At 42.7% G+C, this 19,528-nt stretch overlaps 1 protein-coding gene across 1 annotated transcript in view; it reads left to right on the top strand.

Annotated features, from left to right (window-relative positions):
* SORCS3 (sortilin related VPS10 domain containing receptor 3) overlaps positions 1 to 19,528 on the top strand; it is a 549,191-nt gene that overhangs the window by 290,341 nt on the left and 239,322 nt on the right. The window contains exon 4 of the mRNA XM_036265289.1: positions 1,451 to 1,609. Within this exon, the coding sequence (XP_036121182.1) occupies positions 1,451 to 1,609 (159 nt within the window). The remainder of the gene's footprint in view (positions 1 to 1,450; positions 1,610 to 19,528) is intronic.

Genomic DNA, 19,528 nt, shown 5'->3' with positions numbered 1-19,528 from the left:
GATTTAAATTATGAGTTGTCCCCAGAAAGATGTTAATTGAGATAAAGAACAACAAGAGAGGAAGAAGTCACTGAGAAAGAGTGTGTTGCGTGAAAAGAGGAGGAGGGTCAAAGCTGAGGCTTGAGGAATGGTCGTAGTATAAGGATAACAAAAGTTGAATATTCCAAAGGGATAAAAAGAAAGAAAGACTAGGAACGTGATGTTATGGAAGTACCTGAAAGTGACTGCTTCAGGAAGGATGGAATTGCCAGTGGTATGGAAGATTCACAGGAGTTTAACTAAAGAAAAGGTCTGAACCCGGCCGGTGTGGCTCAGTGGTTGAGCATCGTCCCATGCTTTAAGAGGTCCCTGGGTTGATTCCCAGTCAGGGCACATGCCCAGGTTGTGGGCCCTATTCCAGTGTTGGGGGGGGGGGGGACATGCAGGAGGCGGCCAGTTGAAGTTCTCTCTCATCGATGTTTCTCTCTCTTACTCTCCCTCCCCTTTCCTCTCTCTCTAAAAACTCAATCAAAAATAAATTAATTAAAAGAAGAAGAAGAAAGGTCTGAGTACCAAAGTGTCTATTGGATTTAAATACTAGAAAGGCAATGACACCTTTAGTGGGACCAATGTCATTGAGTTACAGTAAGTAGAAGCCAAAATGCACCTATCGGAGGGGGCTTTTCAGTAAGTGCCAAAGGGTACATTGTAATCATAGCTATCACTTGTCAAGATTATTCATTATACCAAGTGCTCAAAGCCAGTTTGGGTATCATCAGACTCAGTTATTGTTGTGAAACCGTGGCCTCCAGAGGTTCGGTCACTTTCCAAGGTGACACAACATGAACAGAGAGGAGTTGAGATTTAAGCATGTTTTCTCTGATGTCAAGGCCTTTACACTACACCATTCTGTCCATTTGGTTTGGGGATGACACAGTTTCTCGAGCAGTAGGACTCGCCTCAAGGTCCTTTGGGGATACGTGCTTTGGAAGATATTGAGAGCAAAGGGATTGTGAAATCATTCAAATCAATTGAATCACTAAAACAATTTAGAAAGAACAAAACAAACAAGGAGATTATAGGGCGATCCTTTTCATGAATAAAAAGCAATAAAAGCAATAGTTTGACGAGGAGTGACATGGAGAATTGAGCAGGGAAGGGGTGAGGTAGGATGGCTCCAAAGCCAGGGGACAGACGACCATAAGAATATGCTCCCAGTACTTAAAAGAGAGACATCAACAAATGAAGCCTCATTTGTATGCAAACCTAATCTTGCACAATATTTCAGCTTGGTTCAGCAGTGAAGGACTAAGTCAGGGGGAAAAAATACCAATATTTTATATAGATCTCAGATGCCCCTTTCTGTGCGGTGATATACAAGTACAGATGACTTTATATTTATGCTTCAATTTCTTGTATTTATTCGCTCCTACTAACTCTATCTATATTTTCTCCTCTCTTCTTTGTTTAGATCATGCTCCTTAGTGATCCTGAAATGGAGAGTAGCATATTGATCAGCTCCGATGAAGGGGCGACCTATCAGAAATACCGGCTTACCTTCTATATCCAGAGTCTGCTCTTTCATCCCAAGCAAGAGGACTGGGTGCTGGCCTACAGTCTGGACCAAAAGGTGAACAAATACTGTTTCATTCACATCTTGTCACCCAGGTACCATTCGGTGAAAATTGCTTATTCCATCCACATTTTGGAAGGGATTCAGTGGCATTTCATTATTTCAAGCAAGTTGGTTTTGTCTTCAGCAACTACTTTCCTATCTACTCTTCAGTATTAAAATATGTAGAAGGCATCCTTCATTTATTGCTCATACTCTTTATTATTTTACAGGTTCAAGATGGTCTTCTCTATAACTTGACTCATTTGACCTTTAAAACAACCCTGTGAAATAAATAGGAAATGTGTATTCATAATAACTTTATAGTGACTGTAGGAAATGCAGGTGATCAAATGCACCCAGCTAGTGACAGGGGGGCTGGGCTTTGAACGCACATTGTCAGATTGCAAGTCTATGGCATATTCTGGCATGACATGCTGCCTTGATTTGGTACCATTTCAATATGTCACTGTTCTGAGTTTAGCAAAGAAAGAAAAGCATCAAACATGTTCGTTTGTTATTCTCTAAAAGTATATTCAAAATAGAGTGGGCCAATCAGTCCTCTTGGAGTTTCACATCCACATATTTGGTTTTGTACTTGGCCCTGACTGTGATAGCCTTTTGATTCAGCATATCCCCAAAAGGAAGTCCTGATTTTCCCCTAACGTAGCTGGTTCTCTTCTGGTATTTTCTAACTGTACCCATTTAGTTTCCAAAGTCAGAAATTTAGGAGGCATCCTTAATGCTTCCTTGTAGTCCTAAGCCAGCATCTGTACCCATCATGAAGTCTTATCTCTAAAATTGCTTGAGTCCATACACTTCTTTCTATTCCCTCTGCCATTCAAACATAGGTTACACCTGTCATTTGAATTATTGCCAGAGCCTCTTCCATTGTGTTCATACTGTTACCTAAACGATATATTTCTCAAATGTAGATCTTACGATTTCTCACCTTTATTACAACTTCTTCAGCATTTTCTCATTGCTCACAGAAAAAAGACCGCGGTCCGCAGTAGGGTCTATCAGCACCTACTTGGTCTAGTTCCTGCTTTTCTCTCTTGACTCTGTTATCACTTCCCCTTGAATGGTTTCCTCCAGCCCCTCACCGTGGCTGTCTTCCTTGCTCCATTTCCTGGGCCTGGAATCTTCTTCCCTAAAGTAAACCTCATCACTGTCAGATCTCAGACCTGGTATCAGTCCCGCAGGGTGTCTTCCCTAAACTCCCTGGCAAAGTTATATCCTCCTGGATGGTCTCTCTCACAGCACCGTGAGAAAGAACAGTACTGCCCCTTCAGACTGCTTGTCATGGTTGATATTTTACATTGATCTATGTGATGTTTGGATCATCCACATTCCCCACTTGATTAAAACCTCCAGGAAGGCAGGGCCATCTCTGTTTTTACTCACTGTTGTAGCACCAGAACCTAGCACAGTAACAGTGCCTGGTACTTAATAAGTGCTCAGTAAATATTTGATAAGTGGCTGAATTAGTGGATGCATGCATAAATGCTCTGACAATGAACCCTCTGTAGTTGATCAAACTACACTTACGAAAATGAACTTTAGATGATTCTTCCTATTTCCTGCCATCTCCAGAACCTTAGTACAGTGCCCGATGTCAAACTTTTATGTAATAATGCGGACTCAATCAATGAAAGGACATAGAGAATTCCAAGCACTGTCTTACATAGAGAGATCCACAGAATAACCTTGGATGACATAACTTCTTCTCTTTGTTCTCTCTTAAATCCTGAAATAATTGCTCCTCTGTATGTATTCGAATATGTGATTATAAATGTGAGTGGTGACTGAGTGAGAGAGAGAGAGAGAGAGAGAGAGAGAGAGAGAGAGAGAGAGTGTGTGTGTTCATGTGCATGCGTATGTGTGATGCCAGCACCTTTAAACAATACTTTCAACATAACCTTTATATCTCTCATTAATGGAGCCTCGAAGTGGGTGTCAGGTGCTTATTGCAATCCCCTAAGGACACCCACATGACATTTGCAGAGCAAAAGCCATTGCAAATACATTTCTTTCATGGCATCAAGTGGATATTGTATGAAAGACTTAGCCAAATGTCAGATAGTCTGTGAGTCGAGATGCTTAATATATTCAGGAATTTTGAAGCTATGTTGAAAAAAAAATTACCTAGATGTTTTTAAATGGCAGGATGGTAATTTAGAAGAAAATCAGAACTCTTAAACCATGTTTCTATTTTATACAGAGACAAGCTAGATTAGAAGCAGCAGACATCTCATGCCAAGAGGTTGATGAACCAAATGCAATGTGCCTTGTGTGTATCTAGAAGGAGTCCCCTTTCTCTCCATCACCACAGCGCTGAGAACATTTGGGGCATTGCTCAAGAAGTACCTACACGTGTAGACAAAATGCATTCAAAATACTTTCAGGCTTGGTGGCTGCTTTTTCACATAGTGAAAATATTTGGAAATGTGGCGGTGGTACTGATGGATTTTCCTAACCACACTGCACATTTCTGGATGGATTACCCCTTAGGTACTCTTTCTTGTTGACATCTTTTGTATAAAGTGGCTGGCTATTCTTCAGGCCCATAAAGTTTGTAACCAGTGCCCTGCCATTCTTTTAAATAAATGGTGTGAGGAGGCAGATGATACCTCTGGCAACATTTGCAGAGATGACATAAAACACCCAGATCCAGTCATCCAGGTTGCAGAAGAGTTTTTCTTTATTTTGGGGTAATTTATCGGTTTAGAGTCAAGGAGAGTGATGTTCTACAGCAGCAAATGGAGATGTAAGGGTAGTTGAGACTGATCTGCAAGTCCCTTATTTCAGATGGGAGCCTTCTCTGACGTGCATGCATTGAGGCAGCTGGTTCTTCCAGAGAAGAAAAAGTGCTAGTGTTAAGGTAACTGCAGCATCAAAGGGAGATGCTTGTGGTGAGGAGGGAATCAATGTCTCCATTATTGTGCTTTTGATGAAATGCGCTAGCGATTTCTTTAGAGTCAGTAAGGCTGTCTCCTTCTGTTGTATGCATTACAAAAGACCTAATTGAATGATATTTTAAAGGGACCATATCCAATTGCTTTACCTTTCACATTGCTACCCCGAAGCTGTAGGAGACTTGCCAGGAGAGCTCACTTGGTAAAACTAAGTGGAACTAAGGAAACACACACCTTCTGGATAGAATAAAATTGTACCAAGAAGTTGAGGGATGCACCTGGTGTTGTGTTAGTTGAGGTACCCAGTGGCAACTTTTGTGTCAACTGGGGAACACGCTACCTGGCACCGTTCAAGAACAGTTTGTGAGTTAAGGTCACCCAAGTCTTCCAACTTGCAAAGCAGCAAAAAGAAGAGGAGATAGGAGGCAAATGCACTTTGCAGTTGACCCTCTTGGAGGGCTATCCTCTTCAGATCTGATGTGTCCTGATATAGCAAAGTCCTTTCTGTTTCCTGCTCAGTTTGACCTGGGCTTTGACCAAATCTTTCCATTCTGGCCATCCGACGAGAGTGCCCCTTCCTGTTGATTTCTGTGCCAGCTCTTGCATTTTAATATAAAAGGACTCAGAACTTAGTGAAGGCAAGAGATTCTTTCTTGGGTATAAGAATCTTCGGCAATCCTTTATATAAAAATTTCTGTGATTAAAAAATAACCAGCAAAGGTAATAGGTTACAGTTCACCAAATTGGAAATAAAAAAATTCAAAAGCTCCTCCCCTCCCCTCCTCACCAGAGTTCTAGAACATCTTCTGAAGGCTGAATGTTTACCGGTTGTTTAAGAGGCAGTGTTCTTTTTAGTTTTCATCTGATGACTGAACCAGCTTACCTTGTGATGTTTTGGATTGGCTGGAAGGCTCAGCGATCTTACTAAAACTGAGCATTTTTGAACGATTCTGAGATAAGTTTTGAGAACACTGAAATCCTCTAAATAGATAGGTGCTGTTCTCATCGTAGAAAACTGGATGTTTAAACATCCCTCATTTTGACAAGAGATTCAGTGTATTTTTTTTTTTTTTAAATGGGCACGTGCCCTTGTATCCACAGATGCATACATCCTGGCACAGGGGGCTTTCCACCAGAGATGAAGGGCTGAAAATAGCTGTTTTTCTACCTGAGAGGTGGGATTGCAAAGCTCTTTATTATCATTTATCTTGCTGGCAAAATGAAACTTGAACAAATACAGCTGGCTTTGGAGATCAGAGATGGGATTTCAGATTCTATTGTGGCTCAGATACTTCTGGGCTAGACTGATCTGGAACTGGCAACAATTTCAATGTAAAAACCACTTTCTAAAACACTAGCACATTAACGGTAGGTTACTGTTGCAGTACTTGGAGAGGTGGATGTATACCTATGTTTGTTTGTTTTTTAATCACCTGCTACTAGCCAAGTTCAGTAGCAGCTGACAAACGGACGAGCTGGTTAAGAAGCTGATGCAACTTCAGTCATGGTCGCGGACAAAACAGGGTCGACTGTAGAAGAGACGATGGTGGTTCCGTGCGGCCTTGCTGCTTGGACCCTACGTGGGGCTGCCGCATCTGAACACGTGGAGGCATGGGCCAACTGGAGTGTATCTGGAGTGGGGAGGGCTTGGCAGTTCCAAAGGAAGTTGAAACCTGTGCTTCTGGAATGCCGGATAAAAATGAAGCTGTTCCTTTCCCTTAAATTCTCACATAAACCCTTCGATTAGAAATGTAATTGTGTTCAGAGCCTCGGGGATTAGTAGGTGGTGATAACTTTCCTGGGTAGCCATTGGCCGAAACAGAAGTCCCGCCTCCCTACCTGGTGGGGATAAAAGCTGTTGGGGATTAACTGGGGATGACAGTGGCTTTTAAGCTTACCCCCCATGGAATAAGAGTCGGACTGAAGGGCACTTTGATTTAAAGGAAAACATTGCATTTTCATTAGGTCCTCCCCCGCCGGTAAAACCCTTTGCGTGTAATTGAAGAGAAAAGGTGTTCGTAGCCCCACTCGCGGTGACGGGCTGACACTGCTCTTCTGGTGTCTCCTCCGTGGAGTGGGCATTGCTGTCCCGGTCACCGCACAAGCACCGGTTTCCGGAAGGCCACTTTCCTGTAGGTGAGAACAAAGTCGGTGCATCAAGAACAGCCCTAGTTTTTATTTAGAAGTTGGAGCAACCACTGTGTTATTCAGGTATTACTCTTAATCTACTTGAGCTGAGTTCTGAATAAAATAACCAGTTTAATAAAGACTGCTAACTTGCATTCAGTGAGGGTGGTGCCGTAAGGATTTCCACCCTGTCAGCGTCACTCGTGAGAACATTAGCTTAAAGGAATGAGCTTCAGCAAAATCAGCAAAACTGTGGATCTGGTGGCCTTTGTCGTTCCAAGCCTGTTTGCTCTGTCTTATCTCAGACTGTCTGTTCTCTGTCTCTACCTTTTTGGTACCCATTTTGCTAACCTGACACCTTTCTTTTAGGGAAAAGAACATTTGCTAAAATGATAGCATATATGTGTATACATGTATATATGTGTATATATATTAAGAAGGGTAATCAGCCAGCCAGTGCGGCTCAGTGGTTGAGCATTGACCCATGCACCAAGAGGTCACTGGTTTGATTCCCGGTCAGGACACATGCCCAGGTTGTGGGCCAAATCCCCAGTGGGGGTGTGCAGGAGGCGGACAATTGATGTTTTCTCTCATCAATGTTTCTCTCTCTCTCAAATCAATAAAGAAAAAAAGTAAAAAAGAAGGGTAATCCGGTACCTTTTCCCAACAACACCTTTCCCAACGCAGTTATGCTCTAATGGTAGAGATTCGGCCAGGGCGGTATTTTAGCGAAGGAGGTGATTATAACTACGTGGGCAAGGAGGTGAAGCTTCGCAGCTTCACAGCTGCTCCCTGTGTTCTTCCCCCTGCTTCCCACGTGGAGTGGCCTTGTCTTCACGCAGGTGCTGCTCCTCTGCGCCCACAGCTGCCGCGTGCCCCCAGCTCTGACCCTCTGCCGAATTCTGGCCTTAGATTTCCAATTTTCCAGTTGGACTCAGGAATTTTTCTGCTTGTTTCTTCCTCTGCAAACCTTTCTGATTCTTTATCTTGTCTATGTGACTGGAACATAGCTTCCATCCTCCCTCCAGTCTCTGCCTTCATCTTGACCACTCACCCTGGTGTGACAGCAACTGGCCTTTTAAAGTCAGGGTCAGTATTTACATCTTTTAAATTAGAGTGTAATATACATAAAGGAAAGTGCACATTTTATGAGCTCAATGAATTTTTATGAACTGACTACATCAGTGAACAAACACTAATTAAGAAGCACAACATGACAGGCATCTCAGAATATCCTTTTGCATGTTTTCTAGTAATTATCTTCCACACCCAGTGGGGCTGCTATTGTTCAGGGTCTTTATTAATTTTATGCCAGTGATCGATGACTAGCTAAACGGGTGAAGGAATAGACCCAAGATCAATTCCTTGGAAGATAGCAAGTGAGGTAAATGACAGAGAAGGAGACGTTTTAAAAATCTTAACATTAGGGGATTAGACTAAAGCATAGGTATAAATTCATTAATGTTGAATAAACACAACTAATCCAGAGAATTCAGAAGGAAACTTTCAAAACTGCTCATTTCAAACGAATGTGACGGGTTTTCAATTTTAAACACTGTGCTTTCTGTACAATGAGGAAAACACCCTGTGCTGGCAAAGCTGTGGTGAAACTCATACTCTGAAATAGTCTTGATGGTTGTGCAAATATGTTCTCCTTCCTGGAAAACACCTTGGCAGTGCAGACCAGAGCACAGGCATGTATTCCTGACCTTGATCCAACGACTCAGTTACTCCCCTTCCGAGACTATACCGATGGAAGGGTACCACAGAGCTTTCCCATAATGATGTTTAACAAAGTCATTCATGATAGGAAAAACCAGATAGAAACTTAGTGAATTCTCAACATAATGGCCTTTATTTTTTTTATTTTTTATTTTTTTTATCCTCACCTGAGGACATTTTTCTATTTTTTGTTCAGGTAGAGTGGGAGGGAGAGAGAGGAACAGAGAGAGAGAGAGAGAAACATTGATGTGAAAGGGACACATCGAGTGGCTGCCACCCACACGACCGACCAGGGCCGGGGACAAACTGCAACCGAGGTACATGCCCTTAGCGGAAACCGAACCCGGGTCTCTCTGGACCGCAGGCCGACGCTCTAACCGCTGAGCCAAACCGGCCAGGGCAACATAATGGCCTTTAAATCATAGTGCGTACATTTGCCAGAATATTAGGTAGCCATTAAAGTGGTAGTCATGCCTTGGCCGGTTTGGCTTAGTGGTTAGGGCCTCGGCCTGCGGTCCAGAGAGACCCGGGTTTGGTTCCCGCTAAGGGCACGTACCTCGGTTACAGTTTATCCCCGGCCCTGGTTGGGTCATGTGGGAGGCAGCCACTCCATGTGTCCCTTTCACGTCGATGTTTCTTTCCCTCTCTTTTCTTCTCTATCCCTCCTACTCTATCTGGACAAAAAATGGAAAAATGTCCTCAGGTGAGGATAAAAAAAAAAATGGTAGTCATGATTACCATGTAGCAACATGGATACATATTACTATCCATTTAATACATACTGTCTATCTCATATTACATACAGAATATATAAATATGTACATGATACATATCAAATAAAGTAGTACTCATTGAATGAAAGTATACACAAGAGTAAAATATGATAAAGGAAAAAAAGGAAACGGAAGGATGGAGAAACTTTTCAAAAAGAATCAAAGGACAGCCCTGGCCGGTTTGGCTCAGCAGTTAGAGCATCGGCCTGCGGTCCAGAGAGACCCGGGTTCGGTTTCCGCTAAGGGCATGTACCGTGGCTGCAGTTTGTACCGGCCCTGGTTGGGTCGTGTGAGAGGCAGCCACTCGATGTGTCCCTTTCACGTCGATGTTTCTCTCTCCTCCTTTCTTCCTCCCTCTCTCCCTCCTGCCCTCAAGATAAATGCAAAAAAAAAAAAAAAAAAAAAGAATCAAAGGACATATTTCCAATTATTATCTGGGTTCTCTGATAAAATTATGGGATTTTGTTTATGGATTTTTTTTTTTCATACCATTTGTTTTCCAAATTTTCTATTCTTTCATTAGATTACTTTTATAATTAAAAAAAATTCTGAAGAAGTAGTCTACCTTGAAAAGCCCATGTTCTGTCCTGACTATAAGGCAGTACTCTTTAAAGAGGTTTTAGGTGTTAATAGCATCAATTTAAGTACAATCATTTCAAATTATTATTGAAATGCCTTTGCAAGAGGCATTGTGGCAAAGAAGAACATTTTCCCGAACTGGGAATACATTGAGCCCGAGGTTTCTCTTTCCTTCAACTTGGCTTCCACTCTGGTCCCTGCTGAACTGTGAAACTCCAGGAATTTTTTTTTTCTCCCAACAAAAAGTGCACTCTGGTTGGATATAACTTCAATCTGTAGTATTTACAACTCAGCTATAGATATAGATTTTATTATTTAGAAGCACCCACTATAGATGTATGTTATGGAAGTGATTTATTCTGGTGGTTTTCAGATGAATTTTGCAGCCATTTCCCAATGTTGGATTAGTATTTAGTTATTTGATTTGACAGCCGTAATGGAAACAGATACTCTTGAGCCAATGGGTATAGACATATGCAGGGAATTAAGGTTTGAGCCATGTAACTCTTATGCACCCGTGTTCCATTCCACACTGTTGGACCTATAGGTGCTTCTCAGAAAAGGAGATATATGTCCTTAAGTATTTCCTGGGTATGGGCACTAACAGGTGCATTTATACACATCATTACATTGAATTCTCATAGGAATCTGCAAGGTGGATATTATTTTTCCAAGTTCCAGGTGAGCATATGACTATAGACAACAATATTAACTTGCTCAAGGTCACATAGCCAGTGAGGGGCCCCCACCTGCTGTCTATACTAGGCCTGGCTGAGGTCCCCCCACTCCCTAAGGGCCACCAAACCTCACTCTCCATAGGAGATTAACAGACTTTCCATGATTCCTGGGCAGAATTTCTTATGGACCCCAGAGAGCACCCCAATAGAAATAGCACAGACAGCCCTGAAGAGACCATAATTTCAAATGAATGGGGAGGTTCTCCTGTCCCATCCCTCAGCTGATGGCACCTTCTGGGGTGGTGGGGGTGGGGTGGGGTGGGACTTTGAAGAGGGAAGTCATCAAACTGCTTACTGATAGATGCTAGGCCATAGGACTAATTAATTCTGCTTCAGGCAGAAAATAAACAAGGTGGTTATATTTTTTATAGGCTTTGTCTTGTTTTGCTCATTTTTCCCATTACTTTGTTCCAACATTCAGTTAATATATAGATTAAAGCAAAGTGTTTGCCATTTAAATAGGTAATACCATGATCTGAAATTTTTTAAGAAAGCTTATGGAGACAACATCTTTAATATGGTAATGAAGATGGAAGTTGAAATCATTTAACTTCATTTACAAATGATGAATATGTATTATGCTTTAAATGAAAAGAAAGGCTAAAACAGATATAGTGTTTGATCAATTTGCTAAAGAGAAGACAATTTGTCAAGGTTTCCCCCCCCAAAACTCAAGCGATATGCAAATGAAAGAAAATCAGACCCCCATGTTAATTCCATGGCATGATGAATATTTTTATAATCCTAATTAGTACCAGTCATTTAGTCTAGCAATTTTCCCCAATCTAGCCAATTTGAAATTAAAATAGATGCCTTGATTACAAAACTCATTAGCAAAGAAGCACCCTTCTCACTAACCAGTTCACTTAAAATGCACACACTGAATGAAGTGCAGAACACTTGTGTCGTCAATTGGCGTAAGTGAAGTGAGTCTTAATTGGAAGCATTGTGAAGTATTTGTTTTGCTGCATGTTTCATTGCAGTATAATATATGATTCATTAAACGGAACAAAAGCAACTTTTAAATGGTTTAATTAAGCAGAGTTGGTGCACTTGGTAATTTTTATGAAGTCGAATGTCACAATTGTTTGCATTTGAAGTACTGATGGGTATTAATGTCAGAAAGACGAAGTCTGACTCTGCATTTATCACTCCGGTGATGAGGAGAAAGGCTGGTTTAATGTGAGAGGAGAAAATTAAATTATAGAACATTGACTTCTTGCTTAAAAGTACCCACGTGCACACTGTCCGCATGCACTTGGACGCGAACGTTCCAGAATCGCCTGACTTACGGCTGGAAGATGGGGAAATCTGAGCATTAAGAGTGAAACAAAAGGAGAAAGGCAGTTGGGGACTTTTCTTTTTGTAATTAAAAGAATTTTGTTTTTCTTTTAATCAAAGGAGGAAGTAGTGGGTGGAGAGAAACTCTATCCAATATATTTTCATCTACTCAAAAGAGCAATCGAAATGGTATCAGTGTTGAGTGATGTTCTGTCTAAGCCAAATGTGGTAGGAGTGGGAGAGAAGGGGAATTGGCTCCAGCCCAGGGAAATGCTGGAAACAGGACTCACAGAAGTCCTGAATCGGGGCCAGATAGCAAGGGGCTCAAGGCTGTTTCTTCTGTAGAAGAGTCTGCAGAAATGAGCTGCCGTAGTGCCACTTCTATCAGCATAAGACACTGTTTTGTTGATGTTTATTTCTAGTGTAATCCAGATGTCAGCTGTTACCTCATATTTATAGACTGTTTCAACCCTACATCAATGACAAGGCAAAACTCAGCCATGTTGCTGATTTCCACGAGGAATCTAATTTTATCAGGTAGTGTTGGTGTCCTGCCCATACCCACTCGGTGCTGCTACTGCAGAGCGACTCCGCTCCTCCGCACAGCGCGCCGTAGGAGGGCCAGGGAGCTAACGGTGGAAGCAGCCCTCAGCTCATGGCTAACAGAATTCTGTGTATAGATACCCTGGTTCCCTTGCTTCTCAGGAGGCTCCAGTCTGAGGCATGTGGTTTACACTTTTTTTTCCCCCCAGTATTTCCCGATGCAATTAAGCTCTAGCCGCCCACAGTTAGTTGGCTTTGGAATGTATCATACACTGACTGCCTTCCGTGGACAGGGTCATCTCTCTTCTTCTACACCATCTCCCAGATAAACTATTTAATCCTCGCCTGAGTATCTGGGAACTCTAACCAACTATGCCGAGGATCCTGTGGTTTAGGTGGTGGTAGCTGAAAATTTACGGGGTCAAAGACAAGGGTTACAACAATAGGTTTTCCCCCAGAAAGTCCCCTTGGACACATCTGTGTTCCTAATCTGTCCTGGGCCATGCCACCCTTTGACTTTACTCTGTTCTAAGCTGAATAAGGCCCTGTCCCTGAGAGATGTCTACCTCCAAATCCCCAGAGCTTGGGGAGGTGTTTCCCTCCAGGGCAAGAAGGACTTGGCAGGTGTAATTAAGTTAAGGCTCTTGAGGTGGGATACCTAGGGGGGCCCCGATGTAACCACAGGGCTACAGAAAGAGCGGAAGGAAGAGCAGGAGGAGTCAAGACAAGGAGATGTGACCGTGGGAACGGGCTGGAGGGATGCTCTTTGGAGATGGGCCCTGAGGTGAGGACTGCAGCGGCCTCCGGAGGCTGAAAAGGAAAGAAATGGCTTCTTCTCTGATGCAGCGCTGTTGACACCTCGATTTTGACCCCATGAGACTGATTACGGACCTCTGACTTCCGTTACTGTAAACTAGTAAATTTATGCAAACCACTACCTTGTGGTAATTTGTCATAACAGTGATGGGAAACTAATACACTCACTGACACTTCCCCTTAGCTTCAGTGGGTCTTCTGTTCCACAGCAGCCAAAATCCTTCACTTGTCTGCACCTGCTTCTTACACGCCCAGGCACCCACAGACCCAGACCACCGGGTCTACACCCGGGGCTACTTGTGAGTTCTCTTGACGGTGATCCATGCAGTTCTGACATAAGAAGAGTTCCTCCTGAGAGGCACTCTGGTGGAAAACATATGTTCATTGTCTTCTCGTATATTATATTCGTTGGCTAAGCCTGCCATAACAAAGTACCACCGACTGGTTGGCTTAAACAACATAAACGTAAGGTCTCATTGTTCTGAAAATGAGGAGTCTGAGAGCGAGGTGTCAGCAGGGTTGTTTCTCCAGAGGCCTCTCTCCTTGGCTTCTGGATTTTCCCGGAACCTTCACATGGTTCTTCCTCAGAGCACCTGTGTCCTGATTTCTTCTTCTCGTAAGGACACCGGCCTCGCGGCATCAGGGCCCACCCTAGTAACGTCATTTTAACTCAATGAACTCTCCAGGTACCCTGTCTACAACTACAGTCACAATCCAAGGTTAGGACATATGTGGGGGTTAGAACGTCCGCATATGGATTCGGAGGGGACATAATTCAGCCTTTAATATAAGTGCATGTCAAGATTGCAGAGCGATGACAGGCTTGTTCTTCGTGTCTCTACCGCGCGGTGTGAGGAGGGAGTAGGAGTCTCTTCCTCCTGTGTAGCCTGAGGCGCTCCTGAGGCGCATGGAATGGAAGCAAACACCAGAAAGGATTGGCAATGGGGTGAGGCAAGGGAGTGTGGGCGGGGCCAGGCCCTGAGGTGGAAACCAGGTCACATGAGCAGCCCTGAGACTGGTCAGCAGGTTTCAGACTGGCCTTTGGCCTTGACCCTGAGTAAGGTTAGAAAATCACGGAGGGCACAAGAGAAAAGATGGTGCCCAGGCCATGGAGACCACTGGGAAGAACTTTGAGGAAACAGCATCTGAAAGCAGTCTCAGGTGGAAACTTCTTTTTGAGAATCATGGCTACTTGCTGTGTAAGCTGGATTGGTTAGGTTTGCTCTGGGTGCCATATTGTCGTTCTCTCTCTGCATTGGAAAGTGTCAGTAGACCTCAGCTGTGTCAGAAGGAACAGAAAGGTCTGCATGAGCGGAATGTGTTACACATCTTCAAAGTCAGCACTGGCTTCCCCATAGCTTGGAGGATCAAGTTGGCTCAGCACATAGCTTGTCTAACTTTCTACCCTGTTCTCAAGCACCCCCTTTACTCAGGCCACAGTGAATGCATCCTCCCGTCTCACCCCAAATGCCGTGGCACCTGCTCTTCCTTCTGGGCGTCCTTTGTCCTTCTTCACCTGGCTAGTCCCGTGTCTCTTTTAAAACTCAACGCGAGTGTGACTTTCTAGAGAAAGCTTTCCCTAGACAAACCTATCTGTGGAAAGAGAACTATATTGATCAAGATTTTGAAGAAGAATCTAGAAAGAAGCTATTTTCATGTATTGAACAGCTTTTTTATTTTATGGTTTTATATTTTATAAGTGCACAAGGGTAGAGGGACCAATTTTGTTTTCAGTGTTTAGGACATCCCAAATCCTAAACTGTCCCTGGAAAAGAGATAAAGAGGACCTGAGCTAAAGTACTAATGGTGGAGTTGAAAAGAAAGGGGAAAGGTTACAGAGGGCAGAAGCAGACCTTGTGGCTGCACACAAGTCACGGGAAGGAACAGTGCCTGATAGCCCACCCATGACAAGAGCCAAAAGTGTACCATTGATCCCATACTTTGATTGCCTGCAAAAATATCTACGGCCAAGGGCTGGCCCACAGTGGGATTCTTTGCTGACGAAGATGTTTGTTTCTCAGGGGTCCCGAGGGAGAGAGGGGAGGCCCTGGTTGGCACTACCACCAAGGTGTGCCATAGAGGGGACAATGACCTTCCTTTGTGGTTGCTTTTTCTTCTAGCTGCTTTCTGACACTTGGGTCCATGCCTCCCTTGGGAGCTCTGAGCACTGGAGGCAGCAGCCGGCCATATCTCTCTGATTATTGAAACAAGGTTTTAAAATTCGAGACTTTGGACATAGACAGCGATGCCGTTGGGGTGGGGGGCGGGATTGGGATGAGGGCGTCAAGGGGAGAAAAAGGAGAAACATCTGTAACAAAAACTAATTACTTAAATAAAAATAAAGTAAAAGTGGAGACTTTTGAATTTGAAGCACTTTGTAGAGATACCGGAAGTGGTCATCAGAAAGCTTTGTAACAAGCACCTGGGGAATGAATGAGGGAAAAAAGAGGTATTAACTCCCCTTTCTTAAAATACTAATGTACTAATATTGGGCTTGAGTGTTTTCATAATTAAGATGCTGAGGAATCAGTCCACTCCCTCCTGTGTCTGTCTCAGGCGTGGACTCTGGACCCCTCTAGCCCAGGGCCACGACCCCCGAAGGGAGCTTTCAAGTTCCACTAGCAGATCCTTATTCATGACATAATCTATCTCCCTTAGGTTTATACAATCTCTTTCCCTTTTTGGATGCTCAAAATTCCAGTTTAAAAACCAGGTACCAAGCTGATATTATTCATGTAATCTCTATTACAGGTATCACAACTTAATCGTTAAAAGTCATTGAAAACTATGCCACAACATGTCTTTTTTTCTCCCATGTAACTTATTAACAGATATCAGAGTCTTAACGTATTCTAACAAAGATTCATGTTTTAAAATATTGATTTTTTTCTCAAATGAATACTGACACGATGAATGAAAAAATGAAAAGAATCATAGAGAGCAAAACCATTTCTTTCCTTTAGTATATGTCATGGGAAGTATCAACAGTCTGCTTATTATTACCCAGATACCAAGTCAAGGACATTATATTCAACAAATACTTACTGAGTATTTACGACGTTGCAGGAACTAGGGATGTAATAAAAAAAAATTCTTACTACTAAAATGTCACTTAAAATGTTAAGTAAATACAAACTTCTACCTTTACAATGCATTAAAGAGGTAAAACCAGCCCTGGCCGGTTTGGCTCAGAGTTTAGAGACTCGGCCCACGGACCAAAGAGTTGTGGGTTCGATTCCGGCCAAGGGCATGTACCTCCCTTGTGGTTTGTCCCCGGCCCTGGTTGGGGTCCTGCTGAAGGTAGCCAATCGATGTGACTCTCTCACATAGATGTTTCTCTCCCTCTTTCCCTCCCTCCCACTCATCTGAAGATAAATAAAAAAATATCTTCAGATGAGGGTTAAAAAAAAGAGGTAAAACTTCAGGAGTTCAGTGGAGGGAGAAGGGTATGTGGAAGATAAAAAATTGGGCTATTTTTAATGGGGGGTCCTGGAAAAAGTATCAGGTTAACACATGGAGAAGATATTCTAGGCAGTGCAAACAGCCTAAGTAAACTTGTGAAGGTGGGAAAAAGGGGTTATGGCTAAAATTAGCTAGTAGTTTAGTTTGGTGGAACACAGAAGACATGATGGGGGTAGTCAGGAAGGTAGTCTGAGTTCAGCCAGAGAGACCTTTGGCAGTTAGTCAGTCTAGGGAGTTTGTCCTTTATTATGTAGATTGTCAATTATTTCCTTTTTTTTTCTTTATTGACTTTTAGAGAGAGAGGAAGGGAGAGGGACACAGAGAGAGAAACATCAATGAGAGAGAACATTGATTGGCTGCCTCCTGCATACCCCCCACTGGGGACTGGGCCCACAACCTGGTCATGAGCCATGACTGGGAATTGAACTGGTGACCTCTTGGTCCATAGGATGATGCTCAACCACTGAGCCATAGTGGCCGGGCATAATGCGGTCTATGTGAAGGTTGAGGGCTGTTTATGTTAAAATAATAAAGGCTGTTTGAGTAAGTCATTTTTTTAACTGAATTATCCATTCAAAACCTAAAGAGACATCTGTTATAGTGTCAACAATATAAAAATAAATCCATTCTAAGTGTGTCGATTACCTGACTCTACCACCTCTCTGTCCCAACTATTGGGAGAAGAAGACAGTATATCAGGGATTGGGACAATGGAGACGTATATGTGTGTTTTGACTGTTCCTTGGAGATTATTTCTACAGAAGTTAAAATCTGGGGCACATAGTTTAGCATTTAATAATCTCCGATGTCTGTTTCAGGTGTACATCTTGGCTATGTAACAGGACCCTAATTTCCTCATGTCAGGGCTTACTTTTCCATTCTGCAAATCTTAACTGAGGACTTGAAGTGGTTAGAGGATCTGCCCTTGAACCTAATGGTCACAGGTTTGATTCCTGGTCGAAGGTACATACCTGAGTTGAGAGTTTGATCCCTGGCCCTGGTTGGGGTTATATGGGTGGTAACCAGTCAATGTGTCTCTCTCACATTGATGTTTTTCTCTCTCCCTCCCTCCCTCCCTCCTTCCCTCCACTCTTTCTGAAAATCAATGGAAAAATATCCTCAGGTGAAGACTGACTAACTAACTAAATAGTTGTATACAACACTTGTGTGGCTATAATGATCAGTCAGATTCAGACCTTCCCTGAAATAGTTCAATCATGTGGGAGGGAAAAATAATAAACCCTTACTCACACATGGTTTCTTTGGTACCTTAGGACCAGTGACTTTCTGAGACCACCATCAGGGAAGGGTCTTCGATGAACATTGGGGGAGAAAGTGAGGTGAACCTTAGAGGATGAGGTGGAGTCACCAAAGAGAGGAAGCTACTAGGTACTTCTTAGGTGCCTAATACATACTTGGCAACAAATCAGTTATTATGAAAAATGCTCAGTTAAGTAGAATATATACTTTAGAGGACTTTTCATAATTAATTGAAAAAGTGAACCTTCTTGAGGGATGACGTAGTAGGCTCTGGAAAGAATCGGCGTTGGACTCAAAAGGTATGGATTTAATCCCATGCTTCTCTTGTTCCCAGATGTGTTACTTGAAGTGGATGGCTTAACCTCTCTGAACATGCTTCATTTTCTGTAGAATGAGAATAATGATGAAAAGCTCACAGGCATTTTGTGATAATCCTATGGGAGAGGTATATAGATATGCTAAGTCCTTTTCATTGTTAAATCTCTGCTTGGAATAAACCACCTGTCTTCTATCAGCCAGACCCACAGCTGAGTGGATGACACCGATTTTCATGAGATTTGGTCTCCGAAATGGCTGAGCTAACCAAATTTCCTTCACTTTCAGGGTAGTTATTTATTTTTAAAATCTCTTCTTCTTTTGTTACTTTGAATTTTAACTATTCTAAGACTTCAGGAGGTATTTCCTCTTGGGTGAAGTTACCTGCCAAGATTCTTTGAACCGTCATACACAGTTGTCCTGGCTCAGAATAAGAAAGACCGGAGGTCTTAGGCAAAGGAGGCCGACCAGGTGATAGTTGGCTAATCTATCATTGAGGACTGTTTTCCAGTAGAAAATCATCAGCCACTGATTAAAATGGAGCATGAAGGTCTGTGACTGGGCTATCTGCTCATTAAGTCACAAATTGGGGTTCTGGCTGTATTTGCAATTCATTGGGGCCCATGTTCTCTAATTACTGAGCTGAAGACAGCAATGCTCAGATTATCCAGAGGTTTCTCTTTATCACGGAAATATACACAGAGGAGGGAAGTTATGATAATGTGTGAGCTATGACATCTTTAGCATTTCAACTGTGCCAGCATCAGTTGGTGGTGTTCTTTGGATTGCTTGTGTGTATGCATGCACTCATGCTATTATAAAACTGGTAAAGGGGGGAGGAAAAGGCCATACTTACTATTTTTAAATCTGTATTATTGAGAGCTCCAAAGGTGCCGCCTTTCTCCCCAATTCCCCCCTCCACCCAATTCCCACCTGCTGCAAGCCTTCACCACCCTATTGTTTGTGTCCATGGGCAATGCATATACATTCTTTGGTTAATCTCTTCCTGCCTCCCCTCCCACCCTTTCCTCCAAGGTTCATCAGTGTGTACCATGTTCCCATGCCTCTGGTTCTATTTTATTTGTCCATTTCTTTTGTTTATTAGATATCACATATAAGTGAGATGATGTGATATCTGTCTTTCTCTGACTGGCTTATTTTGCTTAGCATAATCATTTACTGATGGACACTTGGGCTGTTTCCAGATCTTAGCTATTGTAAATAGTGCTGCTATGAACATAGGGGTGCATCTATTCTTTCTGATTGGTGTTCCGAGATTCTTAGGATATATTCCTAGAAGTGGGATCACTGGGTCAAATGGCAGTTCTGTGTCATCATTTATTTAACCAAACTCATTTTTGTTTTTATTAATAATTCTAGATATGGAGTTCATTTTATATAATC

This window comes from Molossus molossus, unplaced genomic scaffold (genome assembly GCF_014108415.1).
Source record: "Molossus molossus isolate mMolMol1 unplaced genomic scaffold, mMolMol1.p scaffold_m16_p_17, whole genome shotgun sequence".
Classification (NCBI taxonomy): Eukaryota; Metazoa; Chordata; class Mammalia; order Chiroptera; family Molossidae; genus Molossus; species Molossus molossus.
Note: the sequence above shows the minus strand (reverse complement) of the source record. Positions and strands in the feature narration are given on the sequence as shown.